Source organism: Lontra canadensis, unplaced genomic scaffold (genome assembly GCF_010015895.1).
Source record: "Lontra canadensis isolate GAN:19392208 unplaced genomic scaffold, GSC_riverotter_1.0 scaffold16, whole genome shotgun sequence".
Taxonomy (NCBI): Eukaryota; Metazoa; Chordata; class Mammalia; order Carnivora; family Mustelidae; genus Lontra; species Lontra canadensis.
Genome location: NW_022631010.1, coordinates 19,789,757 through 19,815,218, shown reverse-complemented (window position 1 = coordinate 19,815,218; position 25,462 = coordinate 19,789,757). Strand labels below are relative to the sequence as shown.

The window sequence follows — 25,462 nt, the reverse complement described above, 5'->3', positions numbered from 1 at the left end:
CTCCTCTGTAATGGGTCTGGACACAGAGATCCAGGTTGAGCCTCGTTCTCCCTCGGAAAGGGAGAGCACTGCCACCAGGACTGCTCAGGTGTTTCTCGGCTTTACCCAGCGCTGGCTGGGGACTCTGGCTTAAGTTCAAGGCCTTCTGATCATGTAAGGTCTCCAATTTAATTTCGCAGGCAGCTCTCTTCCTGAAGCCACTAAGGACGCGCTCCATGACAGCACGGGGGTAAACCTACAGAAAGGTGAAGCTGAGGCACAGGAAACTGAAGGCTCAGCGCTGAGGAAGGGCCAGTGAGTGTCCAGGAAGGGAGGTTCCGGGACCACTACTGAGTGACAAGGGTCACTCCAGGGCAGGCACACTGAGGCCATCGTCTTAAGTCACTGCTACAGTGCGTCATCTTTTACTCAGTTTTGTCATTTATTTTTTTTTATCGTGAGTGCCCTCCTTAATCCCCATCCCCTTCTTCCCCCTTCCCCCGGAGCAACCAGCAGTTGTTCTCTATAATTAAGAGTCTGTTTCTGGATTAATCTTTTTTCCCCTTCATTTGTTCTTCAATTCCACGTATGAGTGAAACCATACGGTATTTGTCTTTCTCTGACTCACTGTGTTTAGCACTGTGCTCTCTAGCTCCAGCCACATCGTTGCAAATGGCAAGATGTCATTCTTTGTTTATTTTTTACAGCTGAGTAATATTCCTCTGTGTGTGTGTGTGTGTGTGTGTGTGTGTGTGTGCGTGCACGTATTTATAAACATATATGTGTATATATACAAAAAACCCATGTTCTTTACCACTCATCTATCAGTGGACACCTGGGTTGGTTCTATAGCTTGGCTATTGTAAGTAATGTTGCAATAAACAAAGGGGTGCATGTATCCCTCTGAGTTTATGTATTTGTATTTTTTGGATAAATACCCAGCAGTGCGATTACAGGATCATAGGGTACGCTGGACCATCTACTAAACTCAGTGAGCTGTAGCCCAAAATCTCATCAGTGCTCAGCTGGGTTTCACCACATACTCTCAGACTCCTCCACTCCTTCCCTGCCCACTCCCTGGATCAGAAGACTCTGACCTCCTACAAGCTGGAGGAAAGCACATCAGTCAGGAGGCAGGAAACAGAGGGCCTGCCCCTGCCCAGACTTGTAGGACTGCCTAATGACCTTGAACACTGACTTAAGAAAGGGGTCACAGGTGCTGGAGCCAGAACATGACCATGTGGTTCTCCTGGGGCTGCCATAGCTATGGCCCACAAACCCGGTGGCTTAAATAACAAACTTACTCTTCCACAGTTCTAGAGACCAGAAGTCAGAAAGCATGGGGTCAGCAGGGCCATGTGTTCTCTGACTATTCCAAGGAAGAATCCACTCCATGCTTTTCCTTACCTCCTGGTAATGCCAGCAATCCTCAGTGGCCCTTAGCTTATAGGAACACTGCTCTGCCCTGGTCATCACATGGGCCTTCTGATCATGTAAAGTCTCCAATTTTATTTCGCAGACAGCTCTCCTCCTGAAGCCACTAAGGACGCGCTCCATGAAAGCACAGGGGTAAACTGCAGGTCTCCCTGGATCTGTCTCTGTCTCTTCCCTCCTTCTCATAAGGACACCAGTCATATTGGATTAAGTGCCCACCCTGCTCCAGTGCGACCTCATCTTAACTAATTACATCTGCAAATGCCCTATTTCCAAACAAGGTCACACTCACCAGTACCAGGAGCAAAAATGTCAATATATCCTTGTGGGGGAGGGAGGGGGGGATGGGGGTAGGGGAGCACAATTCCCTTTACAGCATTGATCCAGAGAGACTGCTCAGCTTACCCTTCCTGGAAGCCTCCCTCTAAGAATGGCAAAGTTCTTACAAAGCTAGATGGGTGCCTCCTACTTAGCCTTTTTTAAAAACTAAAGGTGACATAAAAAAAAACTCAGAGTGGCTCCCGGGGTGGGGGGGGGGGGGAGTACGCAGTACACAGAACCTCCAATGTGCTTGTAATGTTCTGTTTCTTAACCCAAGGGATACATGCAAAAGCACTTATTTTATTAGTCTATAAACTATACTGATATGTTTTATATATTCTTTACTCATAGGATACATTTCACAACTTAAAAAATTAAGTATAGAGATTAAAAAGACAAACCCACAAGAACAAAGACATGATGAGTAGATGACTACAACAAAATCATCTGATAAGTGGCAAATGGCTAAGAACAGAGAGCCAGAGCCTAAGGCAGCAGTGCAGACAGACCAGGAGAGGCATGATTTACACAGAGAGCCTCAGGAAAGGTGATGGGTCCTGCTAACACTGAGAGTGACAAGAGGACTATGGACTGAGGGTCTCTTTACTTAAAAGGCTAAAGCCTCCAATTACACTCCCACTGCCCACATCCAGAAATGATTTTTCCCTCCATGGGTAGAAGGCTAGACTGTCTGGAGAGGCTCAGGAAGATTCTGGACATGGGAGCTCGTGGCATGGTCAACGGTGGGACTGAAAATAGGAAGCCTCAGGGTAGTAGGCTCCCGGTCCTCCCTATTCACCCTTAGGTACAGGCAGGCAAGTTACTACCTCCCAGGAAAGAAAGAAAATAGGAAAAAAGAAAAGCAAGGGATCCATCTAGGGTAGGGGTTGTTGGCAAACTATACCCCATAGGCCGGATCTGGCCTGTTGCAGTAAATAACGTTGTCACTGGGACACAGCCATGCCCAACTGTTTTATCTTGGTCTCAAAAACAGCACAGTAGAGTAGCTGCAACTCAGACTGTGTGGTCTGCAAAGCCAGAACCATCTACTGTCTGCCCCTTAACAGAAAGCCTGCCAACCCCTGGTCTAAAGGGTCCAAGATCCAAATAATAGGTGTGTTCTAAAGAGACAGAAGAGAGAAAATAGAAGACAGGAAATGAAGAAGATGTTCCAGAATTCCAGGAGAGTTTCAAACTGCAAAGGCCCACACACCACATGGCCAACACAATGGGAGAAAAGGCCCCACACATGGTACATCACAGAATAAGATCAGAACACTGGCACCATCAGCCCACTAGTTTCCAAAGAAGACAGAAAAATGTGCAAATTATCCAAACAGGCAATTCACCGACAGAGAAACAACTAGGAAACGTGAAAAATGTTTAAACTCACCTGTAAACGAAGACATGTAAATAAAAAATAAGATTTCACTTCATAGCCATCAGACTAGCAAAAGTAGTTAAAGGCTGCTTAGGAGCAAGAGCTAGCAAAGATTCAGGAAAATAGGACCTCTCATTCATGCTGTGGAAGGGTATATTCCTGAAGTTCTCATTCCCAGGAGCGCACACACACCTGGACTCCTCTGGACGTTCTTGAGCAGCACTGATACACATTGATCTATGCCTGCATGTGTCTCCTACCTACAGAGATGTTTACGTGTCCTCGGAGCCTGCTCAGCACATGGTCTGGCACATTCTACGTCCTCCACAAAAGTGTCATTCAGGGCGATGACACAAACCATGTGCAAACTCAGTCCCCGCCAGGGACTAGAAGAGACAAAATGTCGAGGCTCTGTCTTGAATGCCCAAAAGGAAACAAACCAACCTAGACGTATTAATGGGTATTCATAATGAATAGTTTCAAAACATAAAGCCCAGCAATTTTTGTATCTTTCTCCCTTGCTGTTTCCTGTCTCCTCCCAGATCACTTGGGAGTTTAAGTCCCAGCACAGCTGTGCCCACTCGGTGGTGCTGCCTGCCCCACCTCCATGGCCGCCCCGAGAGGCTCACCTGGTATCGGTCAAGGATTCGGAAGTCCGGACAGGTCGTTCTGTATGTGGCTTGTCCAGCTGGAAGCCTAGAAACTCCTCCTTCTTTGGCTCCATAAATGCCATCAACTAATAGAAGAGCAGCGTTAACAACTTGATCCAAGTCAAAAAGTGGTAATCCTCTATCCCTTTTCGCTTGCCTGACAATCAGCTTCCGCTTTAGTCTGCGAGCTTCCGGCGTCATGGCTACAGCACTGGGACAAGCTTCCAGCCGCTTCAGGAGCAGCTTCTCCTCATAGATGCTCACAGGGGTGTACTTGGGCCCTTTAGGTTTCCTGTCCTTCTCCAACTGAGGCTTCCTCTTCTCTCGAGTCCTGGTTTGCAAAGAGGTGTTGGAATCTGTGTCTTCACTGTCAATGTCCATCCTGTCGGGCTTCTCCTCCTCACTCTCTACCTCCTGCTTTATCTGCTCCGGCGCTCGGACCTTCTTTCTGCCCCCGACTACAGCCCCGGACGCTGCTGCCCCAGCAGGAGGTGGAACGTACTCCATCCCTGGGTCTATGACCCCATCGCCTTCCATCTCGTCGTCATCTGTGCAGAGTGCAAGACAGTGTGATCAGGACTGAGGAAAAAAGAAGTGCAGGGCACACGGCCCACCAGGTGAACACACATGCATTATATCAGGGCCCACACATAAAACCAAAGATGCAAGAAAGGCAAGTCTTACCATGAAACAAGGCTTGCGGTGGCATCACATCTGGAATCAGATCTGCTTCTGAAAGCAAGCTGGGTGTGGCCGAGTGAGAGGCAGGGGTCCCAGGGGCGGAGAAATCCAGAGATGGAGAAGGAGATGGACTGGTCAAAGGGGTGCGGTCAGAGGAGCTCAAGGATGAGAAGTCAATCACTTCTCCTTTTTCTAGAATCACATCTGGCCTGCGGCCACGGCTTATGAACTTCACTGGAGTCGAAGAAGTACTCCTGTCAAGAAAGCTGGCTGCTTCCTTCTGGGCTCTCCTAATGTCCTTTGCTTCCTGAGTACGGGACCTTTTCTCTTTTAATTCCATGGCAGATTCCACGGGATTCCGACTTGCCCGTTTTCGAAGGCCCTCAACAGTAATGATGGGATCTAAAGTTGGTTTTGAGGCTGCCGGGAAAGAATAAATACCTAAATTTTCCAGAACAAATATCTCAACTTTAATTTGTTTTACTAATTTGTTATTGTGAACTTAACTACCATGTTCAAAATAGAGAAATGTTCAATGAATGACCTAAACTAAGACTTAGAGCTTTCTTAAGAAAAAAGGGATTATAATGCAAATTTAATTAATTAAATGTCATCTTTTCCTTATCGAAATTGATAAACATTAAGTTTGGTAATGCTCAGCAAGAATATGGGGAATGGGTATGTTCATGCCCTTCTAGTAAGGCATATATTTTATTACAACTTTTTGGAGGGTAATTTGACAACACCAATTAAAATTCTGAATAAATAATGCCCTTCGATACAGCAACCTGTTTCCAGGAATTTAGCACAAATAATTTATAGACAAATCTGTACAACTGTAGCATTGTTTAAAATAACAACAACAAAGAGGTAGAAGTAACCAAAACATCCATCAACAGGGGAATGGCCTATTATGTATCACCATATTAAGGCTGCTCAATGGGATACAATGAAAAAAAAAGAAAAGAAAAGAAGGTAGATCTACATGTACTGCTATGGAAAGATGTCCAAGGTATCATCGTAAGGGGAAGAAGGAACAGAGAATGGGTATTACAGGAAGAATTTATTTTTCAATAAAAATGCTTAAATATGCAGAAATAACTTCTAAAAGCATTCACAAGAGATAGCAGTGGTTACTCTGGGGAGTGAAAAAGGTGTAGGTGTTGGGAGAGGGACACTATCACGCTTTCTACTTTTCAATACTATTTGATTTTTTTTTTCTCAATTATATTTTTAAAAATTTAAAACTCACTAAAACTTTTTAGATTTACAAAAATCAGATCAATGTGTGGCTCTAAGGGGTTCTTTTTTTTTTTTTTAAGTGTGAGAATGGTCTCATGGTTAGACTACAAAAGAGTCCTTATCTCCTAAAGATAACATACTGAGATTTTTAAAATAGATTTTATTTATGAGAGAGAGAGAGAGAACACGAGTAGAAGCAGGGGCAGAGGGAGAAGCAGCGTCCCCAATGAGCAGGGAGTCTGCTTCAGGACTCGACCCAGGACCCTGGATCCTGACCTGAGCCGAGGCAGACACTTAATCAACTGAGCCACCCAGGCACCCAACATACTGACATGTTTAAGAATTAAATGATACCTGGGATTTCCTTGTAAATAATCCAAGGGGTGGGATGGGTGGAGGGTTGGGGGAAAGTACCAAGGGGTCTAAATAAAATGAGACTGCTAGCAATTAACTGCTCAAGCAAGGTGAAAGGTACACAGGGGCTCATTACATTATTCTACTCACCTTGGTAGATGTTTAAAAATTTTCCATATTAAAAAGGTGTAAAACAAAATGAGATTGGAACTAGAGAACTTTTCAGATACCAAAGGAAATTTATAGAACTCATAACTTGAGTGCTCACCTCGGAAGCACAAATACAACTGGTCACTTGATTAAATGATAAAATATTTTTAATACAGTATTTATTTCTAGCAGACACAAAATGCGTCATAATGAAATTGCCAAACAGAGTCACTCCAGAGAGGCAGATGGGCTCTGCCTGGTACAAGCAGGATGTCTCGTAAGCTCACACTTGGCTTCGGCCGGGTCAACATCCTACACTGACTGCTCTCCCAAGAGTACCTTTCACTTTCAGAGTCGAGGCAGACAGCTTCTCTCCTTCAGGCTTCATTGTTGGGGGCTTGTTGTGAACAAGCTTCCACCATCCTGGTTCTCCAAACTCCTGAGCACCTGAACGGAAGAACATCGGGCTTCCCACGCTGAGGCAACCAGCTACTGTGCTCCACCAAGTCGAAGTCTTTTTCCTGGAAAGTCCAAGGATTTAAACATTACTGGCTTTTCAGTGATCTCATTATGTAGAAAATACACTCTGTATACTCTAGGACTCCAAGCCTGTGATACGCTAGGGAACCTCCAATCTTTGAACAAAAAGAGCCTAACAGTCAGGAGAGAAGCTCTGGGGGGAACCTGGGTGGCTCAGTCAGTTGCCTCTGGTTTCAGCTCAGGTCATGATCTTAGGGTCATGAGACTATGCCCCATGTGTGCTCTGTGCTCACCAGGAAATCTACTTGAGATTCTCTCTCTCCCTCTTTCTTTGCCTCTCTCCCCGCTCATGTGTGCTCTCTCTCTCTCTCAAAATAAATACATAAATATTTTTAAAAAAAAAGGAGAGGCTCTGAAGCCTGCCTGGCTTCAAGTCCTGGTTCTACCACCTTCTGGCTGCCTCAGTTTCTCCTCCTTTAAAATCAGAGTAACAGAACTTAGCTCATAAGGTTGCTGTGGGGATTAAATGAAATAATTCAAATAAAGCTCAAAATAAAACACTTATCCCAATTATCGTGATTATGGAGTCCCACAGGCTAATTGAAATGAAAGTTGTCTTTATATGTGAATTAAATACAGCTTTCAAGAAAGCAAGCAAGAGAGGGGAGCCTGGGTGGTTCAGTGGGTTAAGCCTCTGCCTTTGGCTCCGGTCATGATCTCAGGGTCCTGGGGTCAAGCCCCACATCGGGCTCTCTGCTCAGTGGGGAGCCTGCTTGTGATCTCTCTCTCTCTGTCAAATATAAATAAAAACCTTTTAAAAAGAAAGAAAGAAAGAAAGAAAGAAAGAAAGAAAGAAAGAAAGAAAGAAAGAGAGAAGCAAGAGAATCATTAGCCCTGGTGAACAGTTCACTTTACCCCAGGAATCAGATGCAACGCTCAGGCAGCTCGTTCGCCTATACATAGTAGAGTGGAATAAAACTATACAGTATGTTCCACAAATACAGTTGAACACTGGGGGAATAACCAGTTTTGGGAAAGAAAAAAAAAGAAATATGTAACAAAAACTTGAAATGATACGTAAAATGTCAACTATTCAGATTCCTGTTGAAAATGCTTTTAAAGGCAACTGTTGTATTTCCACCTTGAAAACATAATTACCAGAAATCCTGAAACACATTCTCTCATTAGAAGACCAGCCTTAACAGGTGGAAAATATTCTTAGGAGGCAAAAAGAAAAAAAGGATTCTTAGGGACAAAGATGTGCTAGAAAACAAAGAAAAACTACAAACATAAGCTTTAATAGGCACGAGCACTCTGAGATGGGGACAATAATACCTTACCTTCGGCCCCAGTGTTTTGGTCCCAGAGCACCTCTCCTACATTCATACCTTTTCCCAATCTTTCCAAGCCCCACTCTTGCCCAAAGGACAGTGTGGGCGTTGGGGGGTGAGGTCTACTTGCTTTCTCACACAGTAGGCATGCTGGTCTAGCTGATGGTACCCCTTCCCCCAAGTCCCTGAGGCACTGCTTATTTCCTTCCAGCTTTATTCTTTCTGTTGCTTTGACCCAGTAACTCCTACTCTCCTACCCTCAAGATTTGCTTACTCTTATTTCTGCTTGCTCAAACCTGCTTCTGAATCCCTGAAGGGAATTTTACATTTTGGCTACTGAACTTTTCAGCTCCAGAATTTCTTCTTGGTTTCTTTTCAGGTTTTTAATCTCTCTGTTGATATTTCTGTTTTGTTTAGACATGATTTGCTTGACTTTCTCCACATCACTTTGGGCATCTTTAAGTCTTTGTCTGGGGGCGCCTGGGTGGCTCAGCTGGCTGAGCATCTGCCTTTGGCTTGGGTCATGACTCCAGGGGTCCTGGGATCGAGCCCCACATCAGGCTCCTTGTTCAGCGGGCAGCCTGCTTCTCCCTCTCCCTCTGCCTGCCCCTCTCCCTGCTTGTGCTCTCTCTGTCAAATATATCAATAAAATCTTTTTTTAAAAAAAGTCTTTGTCTGGTAGATCCACTGATAAGTCATTTTCAGGGACAGTTCCTGTTGGTTTTTTATCCTTTAAATGGGCCATACTTTCCTGTTTCTTTGTATTCTTGTTGAAAATTAGATATTTGAATTTAAAAATGTAGTAACTCTGGAAATCAGACCATTTTCCTTCCCTGCAGTTTAAGGGTTTTTGTTTTCCTGATTGTTGTAGGGTATCTCTGTATCAAAGATCCGCCTGAGGTATAAATTTTAAGTTCTTCTTGGGTCATTACCCTGGGCATGCACAATGACTTTCTTTTTTTTTTTTTTTTAAGATTTTATTTATTTATTTGACAGAGAGAGAGATCACAAGTAGGCAGAGAGGCAGTCAGAGAGAGAGGAGGAAGCAGGCTCCCTGCTGAGCAGAGAGCCCGATGTGGGCCTCGATCCCAGGACCCTGGGACCACTGAGCCACCCAGGCGCCCGCACAATGACTTTCTAATTTCCTCTGTGTATGTGGTTACTTTTGACCGTCTTACTCTTCAATGTCTGGCTCCACAAAGGGGACAAAGAGAAAAATGAAGGTGGGGAGGAAAGTGCCAACGTTTTAAGTCCCCTTGAAGTCACTGCAGCCAGAGGGAAAAGGGGTGACAACCATTCAGGGGAGGTGCAACCCACCTCTTCATATTCATTTCTGTGATCAGAAGCAGCAATCAGTGATCTGAGCAGATTCCTGGTATTTGGAGGACAGGGTCCTTTTTGTCTACCCTGACTCTCACAAGCAATGTTATGAGCTGCTTTGGGAACAAGTGCATTGCTTGCCGCCACAGGGCTGAAGGGTGTGGAATGGGGAAATGTCACTGTGCTAAGAGCCGAAATCCACCACAACCAATGTAATTTACCTTCCAAGCCTCCCCCTGGAAGTTTCAAGACTTCAATATAGATCCAAAATCCAAAATAATTACATCAGACAGATTCTGCCATTTCAACTGTTTTCTAGGTAGGGAAAGACTTCTGGTGCTTCCTACTCTGCTATCTTCCTGGAATCCTTGTCATATCATTTAAAAATTTTTAAATAGTATGAATGTGTTTTATCATATTTCATCAAATGTAAGATTCATTGACTTTAAGATACACCATTTTATGCACAACAAAACAAGAAAACTAGCCATCAGTTATGACACACTATCCCTTGTAAGATTGTATCCAGCTTGTATCCAGCTATCAGAGATGTGAAAATATAAGAATGTGCGCATCGTAAAAATCAATGAAATATGGTAATAGAGAAAAGTATTCAAAGTATTCTTCACTAATCAAAGATCTATCTCCTATATACTGTACACCTGAAATTAATAGAACACTGTATGTTGAACTACACTGGAATAAGAAAAAAAAAGTTGGGGACGGATGCCTGGGTGGCTCAGTCATTAAGCATCTGCCTTTGGCTCAGGTCATGATCCCAGGGTCCTGGGATTGAGCTCCACATCAGGCTCCTTGTTCAGTGGGGAGCCTGCTTCTCCCTCTCCCACCCACCCTACTTGCGTTCCCTCTCTCCCTGTCTCTCTCTCTCTGTCAAATAAATAAATAAATCCAAAAACAAAAGTTATACCTCCTAGAAAAATTCAAGGCTGGGATTATAAAAGCAAATTAAATGATCACACATACAAAGGCAATTAAACTGCAGTAATTAATTAAAGCTTTTGTACACATTTAAACTTGTTTCCACAACAGGTACATAAAGTCTTTTGAATAAACCTTTACATATTTCAACTTCAGCAAAACATTAAAGGCATAAAAGCAAACATCCGAAAGAAAATGTATTCAAAAAAGCAAACATCTGAAAGAAAATGTATTCAAATCTTGTACTTCATTACACAGTATACTATACTCTTAGATCCTATGGTAAGCGAGAAATACTTATCATTAAAAATTTAAAGAATGTCGGGGTGCCTGGGTGGCTCAGTGGGTTAAGCCTCTGCCTTCGGCTCAGGTCACGATCCCAGGGTCCTGGTGTCGAGCCCCGCATCAGGCTCTCTGCTTGGCAGGGATCCTGCTTCCCCCCCACCCTCTGCCTGCCTCTCTGCCTACCTGTGATCTCTGTCTGTTAAATAAATAAATAAAATCTTAAAAAAAAAAAAAGAATTTAAAGAATGTTCTATGGATAGCAGAATGAAAATCTTCATAAAATGAAAAAGCTCTAACTGTGCATGTCCTCTGCAGGCCACTTCCCTGGGGCATAGTGATTCTGCCTATGTTCACAGAGATGTGTGAGTATATACGCGCTGAATGACTCTGGCAAGGGATTTCAGGTGGCTTTTCCAATAACTGATGCTGACAGCAGAGTCCCCAGAGCAAAGGACAGCACCGAGGCAGGAAACTGAGTGACAAGGAATCACAGAACAATTTTTTTTAGAGAGGAAGCGTGCGCACGTGAGCTCGCAGGCCCAAGCAGGCAGGGGAGCAGCAACGAGAGAATCCACTCCCAGGCTGGGGCAGGCAGGGCTCAGTCTCACAACCCTGAGATCACAACTTGAGCCAAACACAAGAGTCAGAAGTTTAACCAAGTGAGCTATCCAGGCGCCCAACACAGAGTAATTTTTAATGATCCTTCATTCCTTCTGATGAGATCAAGGAGAAGGGTCGTTGCTTTAAATTCTCCCTAACAACCGCTGCTACCCTTTTTAATCAAGACAGAGGGTCTCGATTGCCTTTACAGGTCTTGGGATCCAGCTACAATTTAATAGCACTGTTTTATTTTTAGCACACCTATTTTTATAGTGTCATTCTATGTATGGCAAATGATATGGGTTTTCTACTTACCATGGTGGTTTGAAGTTTCTTTTTAGAATGAATGTCTTTATTAAGAAAAAAAGTGTCTGAATTTAAATAAGTAAATGGTAATTCAAGTGATACACTAACAACAGCCAAAACCCACTAGTTTAATGGCGAAACTGCACAGAAACTGGAGAGTAATTAATGCCTTTCAGTGAAGTATTAAAAAGAAAGCAAGCCTTGGCTGATTCCTCTCAGAACATGCTCTACAAATGAACAAATGAAACAACTGAAGAACTTATGTTAAAATGTGGTAAAATCCTTAAAAACGGGCAATTTAAATCCAATTTCTTCAAGAAGACAATCTACTAAGCAGAATGGCACTAAGATCAGGAAAACATTCCAAGATCTAATTTTATCAGTTTTCTCCCTTTCTTGCGCCTTATAAATGGGGTGTATTAAGTTCCATAAATAGTGCTAAACCATTAAACTAAGACAACATATTTCCTTTCTTTAAGAAAAGAACCAGTTATACTGTCAATTCTTTTCTTAGTAGCACTAAATAACTCAAGAACAAAAATAACTCCTTTTGTAAAACCGAACTGAATCTCTTCTATTTTCTCCGCACAGCGAGCCTTCAGAAAGCCGCCGCTCCTCTCGGCTTTCCGCCCTGAGCTCCCAGTGATGCTGGCAGAGCTGTGACCTCTCAGCGCCCGACGAAACAGAGGCCACAGTGCCTTCAGAGTAAGGGCAGGTACAGACTCCCTGTTCTGATTGTGATCAGAGCCTGTGGCACATCTACACTGACCCAATTAGGCAAGATTTATGAACTTCACACGGACGTCAGAGGGCAACTAACAATCAGCATCTCACACGATTTGCCAGTGCAGCTGCAAACTCATTAATCCCTAATAGCAATAAAAATCTTGTTGATCTCAGTATCTGTGCACTGAATTACCAAAGCAGCCACCAAGGAGGCGTGCTCAGCAGGAAAGTCAGTGCACTATCATGGAGAAGAATGAATGAGCAAGCCGTATGCGTACTAACGCACCTAGACTTTGCTAAGCGCTGCAACACCAAAACGTTATCAACAGGTTCTATCTGCTAGTTAATAAAAACAAATACCGAACTGCTAGGAGTCTATTCATGAAGAACAATTTAAAGAGGTACAGTCCATCACTGTCATTTTCTTTCTCTGACCTTCCGTAAGATACTAATTTCAAAAGGACATGATGACCCTATATCCCCACATTAGAGTTACTCATCCAACTATGAAACAGCCTCATGCAATCTAATGTTCTATGTTTTAACTTTCTAAGAATCTCTTCAAATCTCTTCATGCTCAGTAGAAACTAAAAGTTTCCTCTAAAGTAGGAGGAGAAAAGTCTGGAAACCTATACCTGTTTTTAAAGATATTATTCATGAGAGAGAGAGAGAGACACAGAGAGCACAAGTGGCAGGAAGAGGCAGAGACAGAGGGAGAAGCAGGCTCCCCACTGTGCAAGGAGCCTGCCATGGGGCTCAGTCCCGGGACCCTGGGATCATGACCTGACCCGAAGACAGACGCTTCACTGACTGAGCCACCCAGGCGCTCCTAGAAACCTATACTTCTAATCGTATATGCTTCCACTTTGGTTTTCAGTAAACAAATTTTTTAACTTAAAAAAGTAACAACATTTTCTGGAATTAAAACATTCTTTGTAACTGCCACAAGTACGAATTCCTAAAGGGCTTCGTTAGGCTGTCTCGAACCTTGTGTACCTTGTACTTTACTTCTTCATTCAAGTGTAAGTTTTTTAAAAATCACATTACCTATTCCCTAGTAAAAAGGTCCAATGTTTCTCAATAAAGGCGCAGATATCTTCTTTCCATCGGAAATAACCTTGCCGTCCACTTCCTTCCAGAGACAAGTTGTACATTGCCAGCATGACAACCTGGAACACAAATGCAACAAGGGCTGGGAGAAAAGCATCATTAGGGATGCTAATCTTCCAAGGGAAATGGTCGTTGTTTTATACCTGTGTAGGAATGGGTGGGGAACAGAGGGTGGAAAAGAAAGGATAATACCTTGGAATAGTCTCAGTAGAGAATTCTATTTCCTGTTTTGCTTCCATTAGATGAATAGCACTAACCCACTACAGTATGTGCAGTTGTTCCTACACACTGCATATGCAGGGCTGAGGTGTGGCTGAACTGATCAGGATAAGCAACAGCCATCCTAAGCAACTAAGCAACCTCTCGTTGCTACTCTCCTCCGCAACCCCGTTCCCTGCATCTCTCCATCCTACACGACATGCCAAGCAACTAAGCAATCTGGCTGTGGTTACTACTCCCCCCAACCCCATCCCTGCATCTCTCCATCTTACACAACGTCCTAAGCAAATAAGCAACCTGCCCGCTGTTACTACTCCCCTCCCCACCCCATCCCTGTACCTCTCCATCTTACATAATGTGGCACTAGATAGGTGATAACTTCTGGCCGTGAGCCCTCCAGGTACCTGCTACAGCCCACATTTTCTGACTGCTGGGGCTGACCTTTATTAAATATTTTGAAAGTCACCCCTGCCTATATATTTTTCTAAGCTCTTTACAGAGCAGAAACAGAAGACTCTCAGAATTTCAAAGCTGAAAATAATGTTAGTCACCATCTACTCAGTGTTTAGCCATTTTCATACATAGAAATCTTTCTTCGGAGGACATTAGCATTAGACAGGGTGCCCCGAGCCAAGAGGTCTGGCTGCTCAGCCCGCTCTGAGGCTCCAAGACACCCCCAGAGCTCCATGTGAAAACTCCTCATCTGGTCCAGCCTTGCTTGTTTACAGGTAATGAATTCATGGCCCCAAATTGGGAAGTGTTTTCCAGAAATATAAGTAACACATGTTCACTGTAAAAGATTTCAATAACAGAAGAGCGAAGAAGGAGTAAAAAACACTCTGAATTAAATCTACCATCAAGAAACAATCACTTCCGGGGCGCCTGGGTGCCTCAGTGGGTTAAGCCGCTGCCTTCGGCTCAGGTCATGATCTCAGGGTCCTGGGATCGAGCCCCGCATCGGGCTCCTAGCTCAGTGGGGAGCCTGCTTCTCTCTCTGCCTCTGCCTGCCTCTCTGCCTGCTTGTGCTCTCTCTCTCTCTCTCTCTGTCAAATAAATAAATAAAATCTTTAAAAAGAAAAAAAAAAGAAACAATCACTTCTGAGACATTCAATCACCATGCCTTCAGGCATTTCTTCTTACATTTACATGCAATTTTGAATTATATAATTTCATATAAATTGACAAAATGATACCAGCTATTCAAAACTATGTTTTGGGGGCGCTTGGGTGGCTCAGAGGGTTAAACCTCTGCCTTCAGCTCAGGTCATGATCTCAGGGTCCTGGGCTTGTGCCCCACATCGGGCTCTCTGCTCGGCAGGGAGCCTGCTTCCCCCTCTCTCTCTGCCTGCCTCCCCCTCTCTCTCTGCCTGCCTCTCTGCCTTCTTGTGATCTCTGCCAAATAAATAAATGAAATCTTTAAATAAATAAGTAAGTAAATAAAACAAAACTATGTTTTCAACCTAATAGAAACAATGATTGATTTGGGGCCATTGAAACTGAAAAGGGGACAGAGAATCCATGAAAAGAAACTAATTTGATTCTTCCTTCCAGAAAGCGCACCCTGAAAGTGTAAGGGGGCTACTAACTGTAATTCAGGCTCCCTACCACCTGTGCTCACAGCTGGAGACCCCCGACGGTCCAGAGGATAATCTGACTTCAAGGGCCTGGTAATGCTGAACATTTCTAATAATGCTTATTTCCCATTAATTGAGCTCCCCCCTCCTTAGACTCCTGCAACTTACAGACAGCCCACCAAACAATTAACTCATCTATAGAGTTTTCACGTTCTTCCACACATTTTTGAAACAGGTCCCCATCAGCCAACAAACATCTTCTTTAAAACAGTTACTGTCCACTGGGATTTACTATTTAATGGATATGGAATTTCAGCGTGGCAAGATAAAAATGTTCTGGAGATGGACAGCGGTGATGGTTGCAAAGAATGTGAATGTACCTAAGGCCGCTGAATGATATGCTAAAAAAACAGATAAAATGGTAAACTTTCATGTTATATATATTTTACCACAATTTTAAAAACTTATTGTTCAAGAAATACTTTAATGAGAGACTGAAATGAGCTGCTCCTGCCTACTCCCAAAGCGCTCAGACACATTGATTCACTGTTAATCTCAGTTGTAGAGACATTGTCTGCTACTCTATTTCTGGTATTTGGGCGGGGGGGGGGGGGGGGTGTATGTGTGAAATATTTCATGACTTTAGAAAGTTAAAATTCATATATTTACTGGAAAATAACTTTTTCTATAACCACTTAGTATTTATCACACAAACTACCAACTCAATATATGAGGGAGATGGTTTTCCTCCTCTTCTGGAATCTGTAATCCTAAGAAAAGGAATCCCAGGTCAGTGTTCGGCTCTCCCACTACCAGCCCAAGCCCATCGGTGACAGTGTGTCCCCAGGGCAGAGCTCCGGGCTGGCAGAGCCAGAACAGGCATTTCACCAGCATGTGCTGGGAAACACCCAGAAAAATAAGGAGAATAGATCATGGTACATTCTCTACCTGCCACAGAAGAGTAAGTGTCCAGGATGAGAATATAACAAGTCCCCTACCTTCCCAAACACATGATCAAGTTTCTCCTGCATTTCTAACTATGGTTCACAAATCACCGAGGAGAGGACACAAGAAAGGGCATGGAAAAAAAGGTAAGGAGACCAGACTCCTTCCCTAATGGCATTTTGTGATCAAACAAGCATTTCTACTTATTACTTGGATGAATCAACAAAGTTAAGATCTAAAAAGATAGTAAAGCTACATTCCAATATACTGGTTGGTGATATCGATCAATAGAATCTATCCAAAACCATCTGATTCCCTTTCAGCTCTTTCTTAAGAGTCTGGGCTTTTTATGTACGACTGGAAATACTGGTCAGTAGTTTACCAAGACCAGATCTACCAAGTGTCTGACCTACCACTTCATCATACCAGGGTATTATCTCCCATCAGTCTGTCTTCTGGCAGCGCAAACATAATTTTCAAGTGATGTTAGTCTAATTAAATGTGCAAACTGAACCAATATTCTATCTTCTAAGCAATATACCCAAAAGCCAGTTGTTTTTTTCAAAAGAACCTTGACAGGGGCACCTGTGTAGCTCAATGGGTTAAGCCTCTGCCTTGGGCTCAGGTCATAATCTCAGGGTCCTGGGATTAAGCCCCACATCAGGTTCTCTGCTGAGCAGGGAGCCCACTTCCCCCTCTCTCTCTGCCTGCCTCTCTGCCTACTTGTGATCTCTCTCTGTGAAATAAATAAATAAAATTAAAAAAAAAAAAAAAAAAAGAACCTCCACAGAACACTTGCAAATGAACTATATTCGCTATTCTTGCTCTTTACGGCTTTTTGAGAAGCTACTTGCAGATCAAATGCAAATCTGCCATGGGTACATGCATCAGAGTAATCTACTAATATTAATCTGACCTTGCCTAGACATAACATCCCATGCACATGCTGAGAAAAACATAATTATAATATTTATGAGGCTATGGCCTCAGTACAAACTTCCCTTCATTTTCCACTTGCGTATTTTCAGCCAAGTCAAAAAAGGCTCCATAAGTTCACCACTGACAGATTTCATTAGCACATCTCCTAGGGAAGCACTGACGATTAAAATAACCATCGAAGCTGCTAAAGTAGCTGCAGTTTATAAGGAATACCTAGTGGCTAAGACCATTTCCTCTGCACTCTTTCTCATTACCCTGTGTATTTCCTTCCTAGCAAAAAAAATGCTATGTGTAATTAACTCATTTATTTGTCTGCTTACTGTCTAAAATGAATACCTAGAATGCCAGCTACCCAGCTGTCTCACTCAGCACTGCAGTCTCCAGGCCTGCAACAGCACTGGGTTTGTCCGAGCCACTCAATAAGAGTATACTTCATTCATTTTTAGACCTTACTGTTAACATTGGTACCCTGTTCTAGACATATTAATAACAAAACCAAAAAAAATTAATGCACACTGGAGATCAGGAAAAAGCTACTATTCGGGCTACTGTTGGCTTGAATTACGGTGCTGGTACTAGAGATGGTTAAAAGGTGGTTATAGGTAGTCACTGAACAAAAAATATTCAAGTATGTCTGTGTTCAAATATAGAAAAACTGGATTTGTGTTGGTTTCCGCAATGAGCCACATTATACCTTCCAACGATTTGTGGCGGAATCCTCCCAAATATGGCCATCTTTACATTTTTTAAAATGGTTTTATTGTTCTCAACATGGCTGCCAGAAAAATGTGAACCTCACTTTCAATTCCATTAAAATTAGAGTTTGGTAGTACATATAAATGAAATTCTGTGTGTGTCGGAGGTTTTCAAGAATCTCAAACTTAATTCACTAAGTTAGCGTTGAGTACTTTTACGAAGAACTCCTTTCTCCGTGTATCTGGAATACGATTTTCACTGTGAAATAAAACGTGACCCTCCAAATAGCTCAAACCTCAAGGTCTCGAAGTAAGATCCTCATTCTCTGAATATTCACTGCAATAATTCTTTGGGGGATCGTCCTCCTGAATTCGAGGGGGAGAGCTTTTTACTCACTTGCTGCCACGTAAGCTTCAGCCTTTCATACTGCTCCTTGCCAGCTTCTGAGCAATTGGAACAGGTGAACCTAAAAAAATTATCACCCTTAAGGTAACTGAGCTGTTCCCTCAGCTGACCTAGGAGAAAAACAAAAAGGCACATCACAGGTTTATCTACAGCAGCGTTTATCAGTTTATCAACCAGATTTTCCATGCTTCCCCTGTTTTTCCTTTTTCAGCCAACTCATGATAGCAGGATGGGAATAGGGAAGGTAGAAAAGATTTTTGTTTTTCTAACATAGTATATGCCTGTTGAGATCTGTGGCTCCCTAACTTTTACAAGATACTGGAAAAGCAAGTTTTTATTGCTGTCATTGGATTTTCCAACTGTTGATATTCCTGACTCCTATGGGTCTCTTTACTTTTTTCTTTTTTTTTTTTTAAGATTTTATTATTTGACAGAGAGAGACACAGTGAGAGGGAACACAAGTAGGGGGAGCGGGAGAGGGAGCAGCAGGCTTCCCGGAGAGCTGAGAGACTGATGCGGGGCTGGATCCCAGGACTCTGGGATCATTACCTGAGCCAAAGGCAGATGCTTAACAACGGAGCCACCCAGGCGCCCCCCTTTACATATTCTTCCAAGAAACATCTGAGTTCCCACTGCATGCCAGGTACTGGCGTAAGAACTGGAATACAGTACCCAAGACAGTCAGCCCTCAGCATTTGATGAATTTTGAGGGCCACAGATGAGGAAATGTCGTAACAACAGCACAGTGGTTCTCCATCCTCACAGCGCATCAGAACCACCCAGGGAGAGGTTTTGGTTTCTTAAAAATATGCCTGGGCCTATCTCACACAGAATGAGTCGATTTCTGAAGATGGGTGTGGGTCTCTGCCTTTTTCAGTGTACCTCAGGTGATGCTGAGGCTCTGGGAGACATGGCAGCCACTGGAATGAAATGTGCTGTTTACTATAGGGCAATGTGAGGGCACGGAAAAGGAAGGCCCAACCTCTATTAGGAAGATGGGAGAGCTAGAAGAGTGGAGTCTCTAGGGGGCCTGAAGAAGGACTAGAATTGGCCAGGGAAGAGGGGTGCCTGGGGGCTAAAGAGACACACATTCGAGAGGAAATTAAAATGTGCGAAGACCTTAGGATAAGAAAGAATTGTTTGTGGAGAATTAAAAGCTCACCCTAACTGCAAATTTCTGGTTGTGTGGGGACAGGGCACTGACAAGAGAAGCTGAAGCTAGCAGGGTCTATTGTGAAAGACTGTTTAAAATACATCCTGGGGATACCTGGGTGGCTCAGTTGGTTAAGCGGCTGCCTTCGGCTCAGGTCATGATCCCAGCACCCTGGGATCGAGTCCCACATCAGGCTCCTTGCTCGGCAGGAAGCCTGCTTCTCTCTCTGTCTCTGTCTGCCACTCTGTCTGCATGTACTCGCTCTCGCTCTCTCTGACAAATAAATAAATAAAATCTTCAAAAAAAAAAAATACATCCTGAGCGGACAAGGGGAATGCCACTGAGATTTTCAGGCAGGTGTGTGAATCAATAAGCAGACACTGCTCAGAAGCAACATTAGCTAATGTATAGAAAGTTCTAGATTTTTTCCTATGAAATGAAAATGTTAACTTATTAATAGTAACGATTATTCTGAATACTAAGTCCATCTTAAACACATTTCCACATATCAGAAAATGACCCCTTTCACGTGCATATATATATATATGTACACACACACACACACACACAGAAATTTCTCTTAGTTATAAACACAAAGAATTCCTACGGTACATATGTCTTTACTAGTCTCTGCCTAATGCAAAAATCCTGTTTTGGTAAGACTTATGATGGCTGGCAAAGCATGCTCCTTGAGAGCCAGGAAGCTGGCAGATGCAAAGATTAAGTTAAAAGCGTGAGGCATCAGGAGAGCATGTGTGCGTGTGTATCTCTTGCCAGCATATCTAGGAGGCCAGCAAGTGGAAAACAAGAATGGTCCCAGAAAAAGAGCAGAAAATACTTTTAATCTGCTAATTCTCACTTACTTCAACATACAACAGCAGTTTTCCATGGGAGTTAAATATTACCAGAATAACTTGAACTTTAATTCTATACTTACTGGACCTATTATTTGGCCCCAAATCTGTGACAGGATCTTGTTAGAACAATGTGGCTAATTCTTCAAATAACGCAGAATTTCCAATTTTCTGATTTTTATTGGATTGCCATCAAGAACGTTAATTTAACAATGTGAGAGTTTGACAGTAATTTTTACTAATACAAATGTGTCTATGTTTTATATAAATCTGTCATTAACCAACTAAACTAATAATAAATATAATAATTATCTTTTTATTTAGGTCCATTTTACATTTCATGTTTTGTTCACAGATTAGAAAAACAAACCCTCACACAGGAATTAACAAATGAAAGGAATTGAGAAGCTCCTTACTGGCCGGTATCCATTTTTGGCACTTGTCACAGAAGTAGGACAGCTGCTCCTCCATCCACGACACATCTCCTTCATCACTGTTGAGGGAATCCCCACTCTGATCATGAGATAAGTCCACTGATGCCTGGTCCTCCGATTCCACGATCAGGAGAGTCTCCCCCTCCACCTCCCCCTCCTCCAGCCCTTCTGAGGTAGATGTTCTCGTGGCTTCATCGTCGTGCCGGCTTATCAAACTACTCAGGTGGATGTTACTATCCATCCCTTCCTCTCACAGGTTCCAAAGTCCTTTTCACTAAAAATCCTAAGCTCTGGACACCAAGCTTACAGGGGCTTCTACCAGGACCACAAAGACAGAAATTCTTCAGAAAAGTGTCTGCCTGCTTCTTGACTCAGAAGGGACTTTTAAAGCAGTAATTTAGAACATATGATCCACTGTCCTTTTCTTTGGCCAAGCTGGAAAGGATGGTGACCAAAAAAAGGCTGAAGTCCTCACTAAGCTATCCTCCATCCACACTCGCACACTCACACTTGACACTGTCCCATCAATACTTGACAACCATTTTGGGTCATGTTTTTTGAGATCCTTTTGCCAATAACATCTTCTCTCTTTCTGCTTCAAGTTGCTCAGTCAAAATAATCTGTTCTCCCAAAAGACGAATGTTTTCTTTTTTCCGATTTTGTCTCTCAATGTCTCTGATCACTCCATCATGAAGCCTCTAAAAATGTAAGAAACAGATTTCAGTAACACCTTGAACAGGTGGTTTCCATCCTCGTGCCATTCAATCCGAGTAACAGTGCTACTAAAATATACTGAAAACTTTGAGACTCCAAATACGCAATTACTATTTCAACTTTCTCCATAAATGTAAAATGTAATAAACCATCAGATTAATTTGGTGGTGTACTCTACCAGTGTTATTACTAAAATGACATCTTAACATATTTTACGAAATTCCTGAACATTTAGTATAGAGACTTAATGGGAAATAACATTAATTTAAAAAGAAAAAACTGCTCCTGTGTTGAACTTTAAGTTTGATATTCAATGCTTTAAAAGACTTGGTGAGATTTACTATAGTAACTCTATGAACTACTTTCCTGTTGGCAATTATCCTCGCTCAATAATAAACATCAAAGAAAGAAAAAGAAAGGTTACTGAAATTTAAATAGTCAGGATGCATAAAGAACCTGACTTTTTCTTATGTGTAAAGGGAAGTAAAAATTATACAGAATTACTAGCCAATTACACAACTGAGAGAGATGGGAAAAATACAATGCCACTACCAGAGGAAAAAATAAAGGCCCATCAGTGGTAATTATTTTGATAAGCAGTAAAGATAGGTAGAAAATTCCAGAACACGGACCTAGCACCTAAGGTGAGACTTTTTAAAGCAAAAATCCAGTCATTACTAATAATTACCATTTTATAGTTTTTAGGTCACAAAATAATTTTTTTTAACAGGGGTCTTATGAGGTAGAGGCCTCTCTTGTGAGGGGGCCCAGGACTGAGGTTTTGAGTTTTTTGTTTTAAATTATCAAGTCTATTTTAAAAACTCACAAAGTACCTACTTGCCGGACCTCCTCCAGGCCTAGAGTTTCATTCCCTCTTACAGCGGAGTTAGGGAATTTAAGAGTCTTGGAATAGACAACACAACTGAAAACCAACTTTTTGGAACACTGTTCCTTGGCCAGATCTCCAGCGACATTTGACTCCTCCCTCTCCAGTTGCCCGCTCCTGTGCTCCTTATACCATGACATATCCACCCACACGCCTCCATGCCTCCCAAGGCGCACACCATGGGCTGGAAACATTCTTCCCAAACCTGCCTCTGAGATCCCACCCTTCCTTTCTCAGACTTCGGAGTATGGCTTAGGAGCTTGCTCTCCTGTCACCATTTGCTACCTTCCTCCAACTCCAAGTTTCAATATTTGCTGATTGCCTGTGACTTCCACTTAACTACCTTCTAATCACCAACACCTCTTCACCATTACTCACGTAGCATTACTCTTTTTGCTGGTTTCCTGTAAGGATGAGTGTCAGTGGCTGGTATGGGGTAGACAGCCAAAAAATGAGAGAAAACTATAGTCATTATGTTATTTCTTGCTTCCTTGAAACTTCCAACACACCCACCCTGTCAATCATTTGTTTTGCTCCTTCCCAGGCTAGAAAGAAAGTCCATGGTGACTGGATGTAAAATAAACACATGTTATTCTGGCCAATCTCTGCTTCACCTAACGTCCAAATATCTAGATCTTTCTGCTCTTCCTCTCTCTAGCACCGTGATACTCAAGCCGGCCTGCATGTTAGAATTCCCTGGGTAGCTTTTAAAAGATACCTAAACCAGATCCCTCATCTCCAAGAGATTCTGATTTAAGAGGTCTGGAGTAGGTTACATTGTAAAAACTTCTAAGGAACATGAGATGTGTAGCTAGTTCAGAACCAAGTTCTTACCCACCCTACTCCATACTCTTTGAAAATCCCTGCCCTCAGTGACCTCCAAGCTAATTAGGACACACTGCCCTCTACTTCATCTCAAATTTCTTTTGATCTCATTTCCTTTCACTTCTTAGAAGAGAAACTCTCCTGCCTCTGTTCCAAAAGCTACCTCCCTAAGAAGCCATACTTTTCCCCAATCTCTAACCTCTTTCATGCCCTGCCATGGTTTGTCTCAATACCCCCTCCCCCAAATTCTTACACCATCACACCTTTCTCTGATTTCCAGACTGTGAACGAGGACCAAGACCTCATCTGATTCATCTCTGTATATCAAGCACACTGCTCAGCCCAATGCAAGAAAGACTGCTTACTAGTTCACCCAGTTCATTACTTCCATCCTTAGCAAACTAGGCTCAACTCTAACACACGTGCTAACCTAGTTGCCTGCTGTCACATTCAATATTCAGCACTGCTGTGAATCAGTTACAGACTCAGAAACGCCTATCCTTCCTTATCTTTGATTCCCAACGTGCCTAAGTGTGGAGCCTGACACTAGGTCCTTAAACATGGTGAGATCGGTCGTTAAAAATGCGCCAACTACGCCTCGGTGGCTCAGTGGGTTAAAGCCTCTGCCTTCGGCTCAGGTCATGATCCCAGGGTCCTGGGATCAAGCCCCGCACGGGCTCTCTGCTCACCAGGGAGCCTGCTTCCTCCTCCTCTCTCTCTGCCTGCCTCTCTGCCTACTTGTGATCTCTGTCAAATAAATAAATAAAATCTTAAAAAAAAAAATGCGCCAACTAGAGTAAAGAAAATAGGAACTCAGAGACACAGAATGGACGGCTAATCTACCCATCAGTAAGTCACAGTTACTTCCAAAAACAAAAGTACCGCAAAAAAGAAAATAGTTCCCGGAATCTGGTTTCCATAACAAACTGCTCCGTTAAAGACAAAAGACCAAAAAAAATTTTTAAAAGCATCCACCAAATTACCTTAGCCAAAGGCACGGAAAGTGAATGCCGGGAAGCCTCCTTAACCCTGGGATCAAAACCTCACTAGCACTGAAACACATCAGGATTGAGCCTCAACCTTGGGCCTGGGTTTGGGGACAAGCCAACAACTTGCTGAGTGCACCCGACGTAAACCCCTTCCCGACTCGAGTTTGCAGCGGCCCCGGTGAGACGCTGAAAAAGTCCGTGTCACGCAGGTGGTGGTGATTTGGGAACAGGACTGCCGACCAAGCCGCGGGCGAGTCTTAGCGGTAGCCAGGCGGCTGCGGCGCCGAGGCGTCGGGGACGCCCGGGGTCGCCTGGTGCCTCCCGGTGCACGCGGCCTCGGGGACTGCGGCGCCCAGGAACCGGCGGGAGGCAGCCGGGGCGCAATCGCGAGAGCGCGGGGGAGCCGGGTCGCGCCGCCGAGGAGCCCACGAAAGAGGGAAAGACGAGGAGCAGCGGAGAACCAAGCGGAGACAGATCGCGGGCCAGAGGTCGCCGTCGCCGCGGCCACCGCGCGGGCCCCGGAAGAGGCGGTCACGTGACACCGACCTGCCGGTCCTGCCGCTGCTTCAGATGCACGCCGGCCACGGTGGCTGCCGTCAGCACCACCGAGAGGCCTAGCACCGCCTTCGAGCTCCTCGACATCCCCGCGCCGGCCACTGCGGCCTCCTCCTACCCGCCAGGGGCCGGGGCCGTAGCCGAACTATTCTCTGCGGGTGCGGGTCAGGCTCGACAGCTCGAGCGCAGAGCCCCGGCAGCCGGGTGCGCCGCCCGCCGCGCTAGGCGCGAGCAATCGAGAGCCGAGCGGCGTTCTCTGCTCCGCGGAAAACGTGTCTGCGGGTGAGGTCCTGGGACAGGAGTGCCTCTTCCCAATCCTCCCGACCCTGGCACACGCGCACGCGCGCACACACACATACACACACACCTGGGACAGGAGTGCCTCTTCACAATCCTCCCGAACCTGGCACGCGCGCGCACACACACACACACACACACCTGGGACAGGAGTGCCTCTTCACAATCCTCCCGAACCTGGCACGCGCGCGCGCGCACACACACACATACACCCCTGTCCCCTCTGAGCGCGATGGTGACCCGGGTCCTTTGCTCCATACCAGCTTCACCAAACTCAGCCTCATTGCCCCTTTGGCGGGGCAGATGCCACCAGAAGATGGAGTTCTTGCTTGAAGATTCATAATTAAAGATGGAGCTCTTGCTTGAAAATTCATAATTAAATGTTGTAGACATCTGTGCTGTGTGCTGGCCGGTCAGGCTCTGAGCTTTCTTTTTTTTTTTTAAGATTTATTTATTTGACCGAGAGAGAGATTACAAGTAGACATAGAGGCAGGAAGAGAGAGAGAGAAGGAAGCAGGTTCCGTGCTGAGCAGAGAGCCAGATGCAGGGCTCGATCCCAGGACCCTGAGATCATGACCTGTGCTGAAGGCAGAGGCTTTAACCCATTGAGCCACCCAGGCGCCCAGATACCCAGCTCTGAGTTTTCTTAAAACAGAAAGCCTTCTGGCTAAAGAACATGCTAACTTAG

At 43.9% G+C, this 25,462-nt stretch overlaps 2 protein-coding genes across 3 annotated transcripts in view; both read right to left on the bottom strand.

Moving 5' to 3' along the window:
• Positions 1 to 20,771, bottom strand: part of KAT14 (lysine acetyltransferase 14) — a 34,082-nt gene extending 13,311 nt beyond the window's left edge. Inside the window, exons 1-6 of the mRNA XM_032859240.1 lie at positions 20,491 to 20,771; positions 18,059 to 18,177; positions 13,227 to 13,348; positions 6,532 to 6,713; positions 4,450 to 4,866; positions 3,745 to 4,313 (exon numbers count right to left, since the gene is read on the bottom strand). Coding sequence (XP_032715131.1) covers positions 3,745 to 4,313; positions 4,450 to 4,866; positions 6,532 to 6,713; positions 13,227 to 13,348; positions 18,059 to 18,177; positions 20,491 to 20,749 — 1,668 coding nt within the window. The 5' untranslated portion in view covers positions 20,750 to 20,771. The remainder of the gene's footprint in view (positions 1 to 3,744; positions 4,314 to 4,449; positions 4,867 to 6,531; positions 6,714 to 13,226; positions 13,349 to 18,058; positions 18,178 to 20,490) is intronic.
• Positions 20,772 to 21,032: 261 nt separating this feature from the next.
• Positions 21,033 to 24,659, bottom strand: LOC116868667 (protein PET117 homolog, mitochondrial). Of its 2 annotated transcripts, none has more exons than XM_032859243.1 (2): positions 24,469 to 24,659; positions 21,033 to 21,206 (listed from the first exon to the last, which is right to left on the bottom strand). In XM_032859243.1, the coding sequence occupies exons 1-2, from the start codon at positions 24,562 to 24,564 to the stop codon at positions 21,057 to 21,059; spliced, it is 246 nt and encodes an 81-aa protein (XP_032715134.1). In that variant the 5' UTR covers positions 24,565 to 24,659; the 3' UTR covers positions 21,033 to 21,056. The 2 variants fall into 2 exon arrangements, with proteins under 2 accessions (XP_032715134.1, XP_032715133.1); XM_032859242.1 differs by lacking the exon at positions 24,469 to 24,659 and adding an exon at positions 22,060 to 22,469.
• Between the last annotated feature and the right edge of the window lie 803 nt (positions 24,660 to 25,462).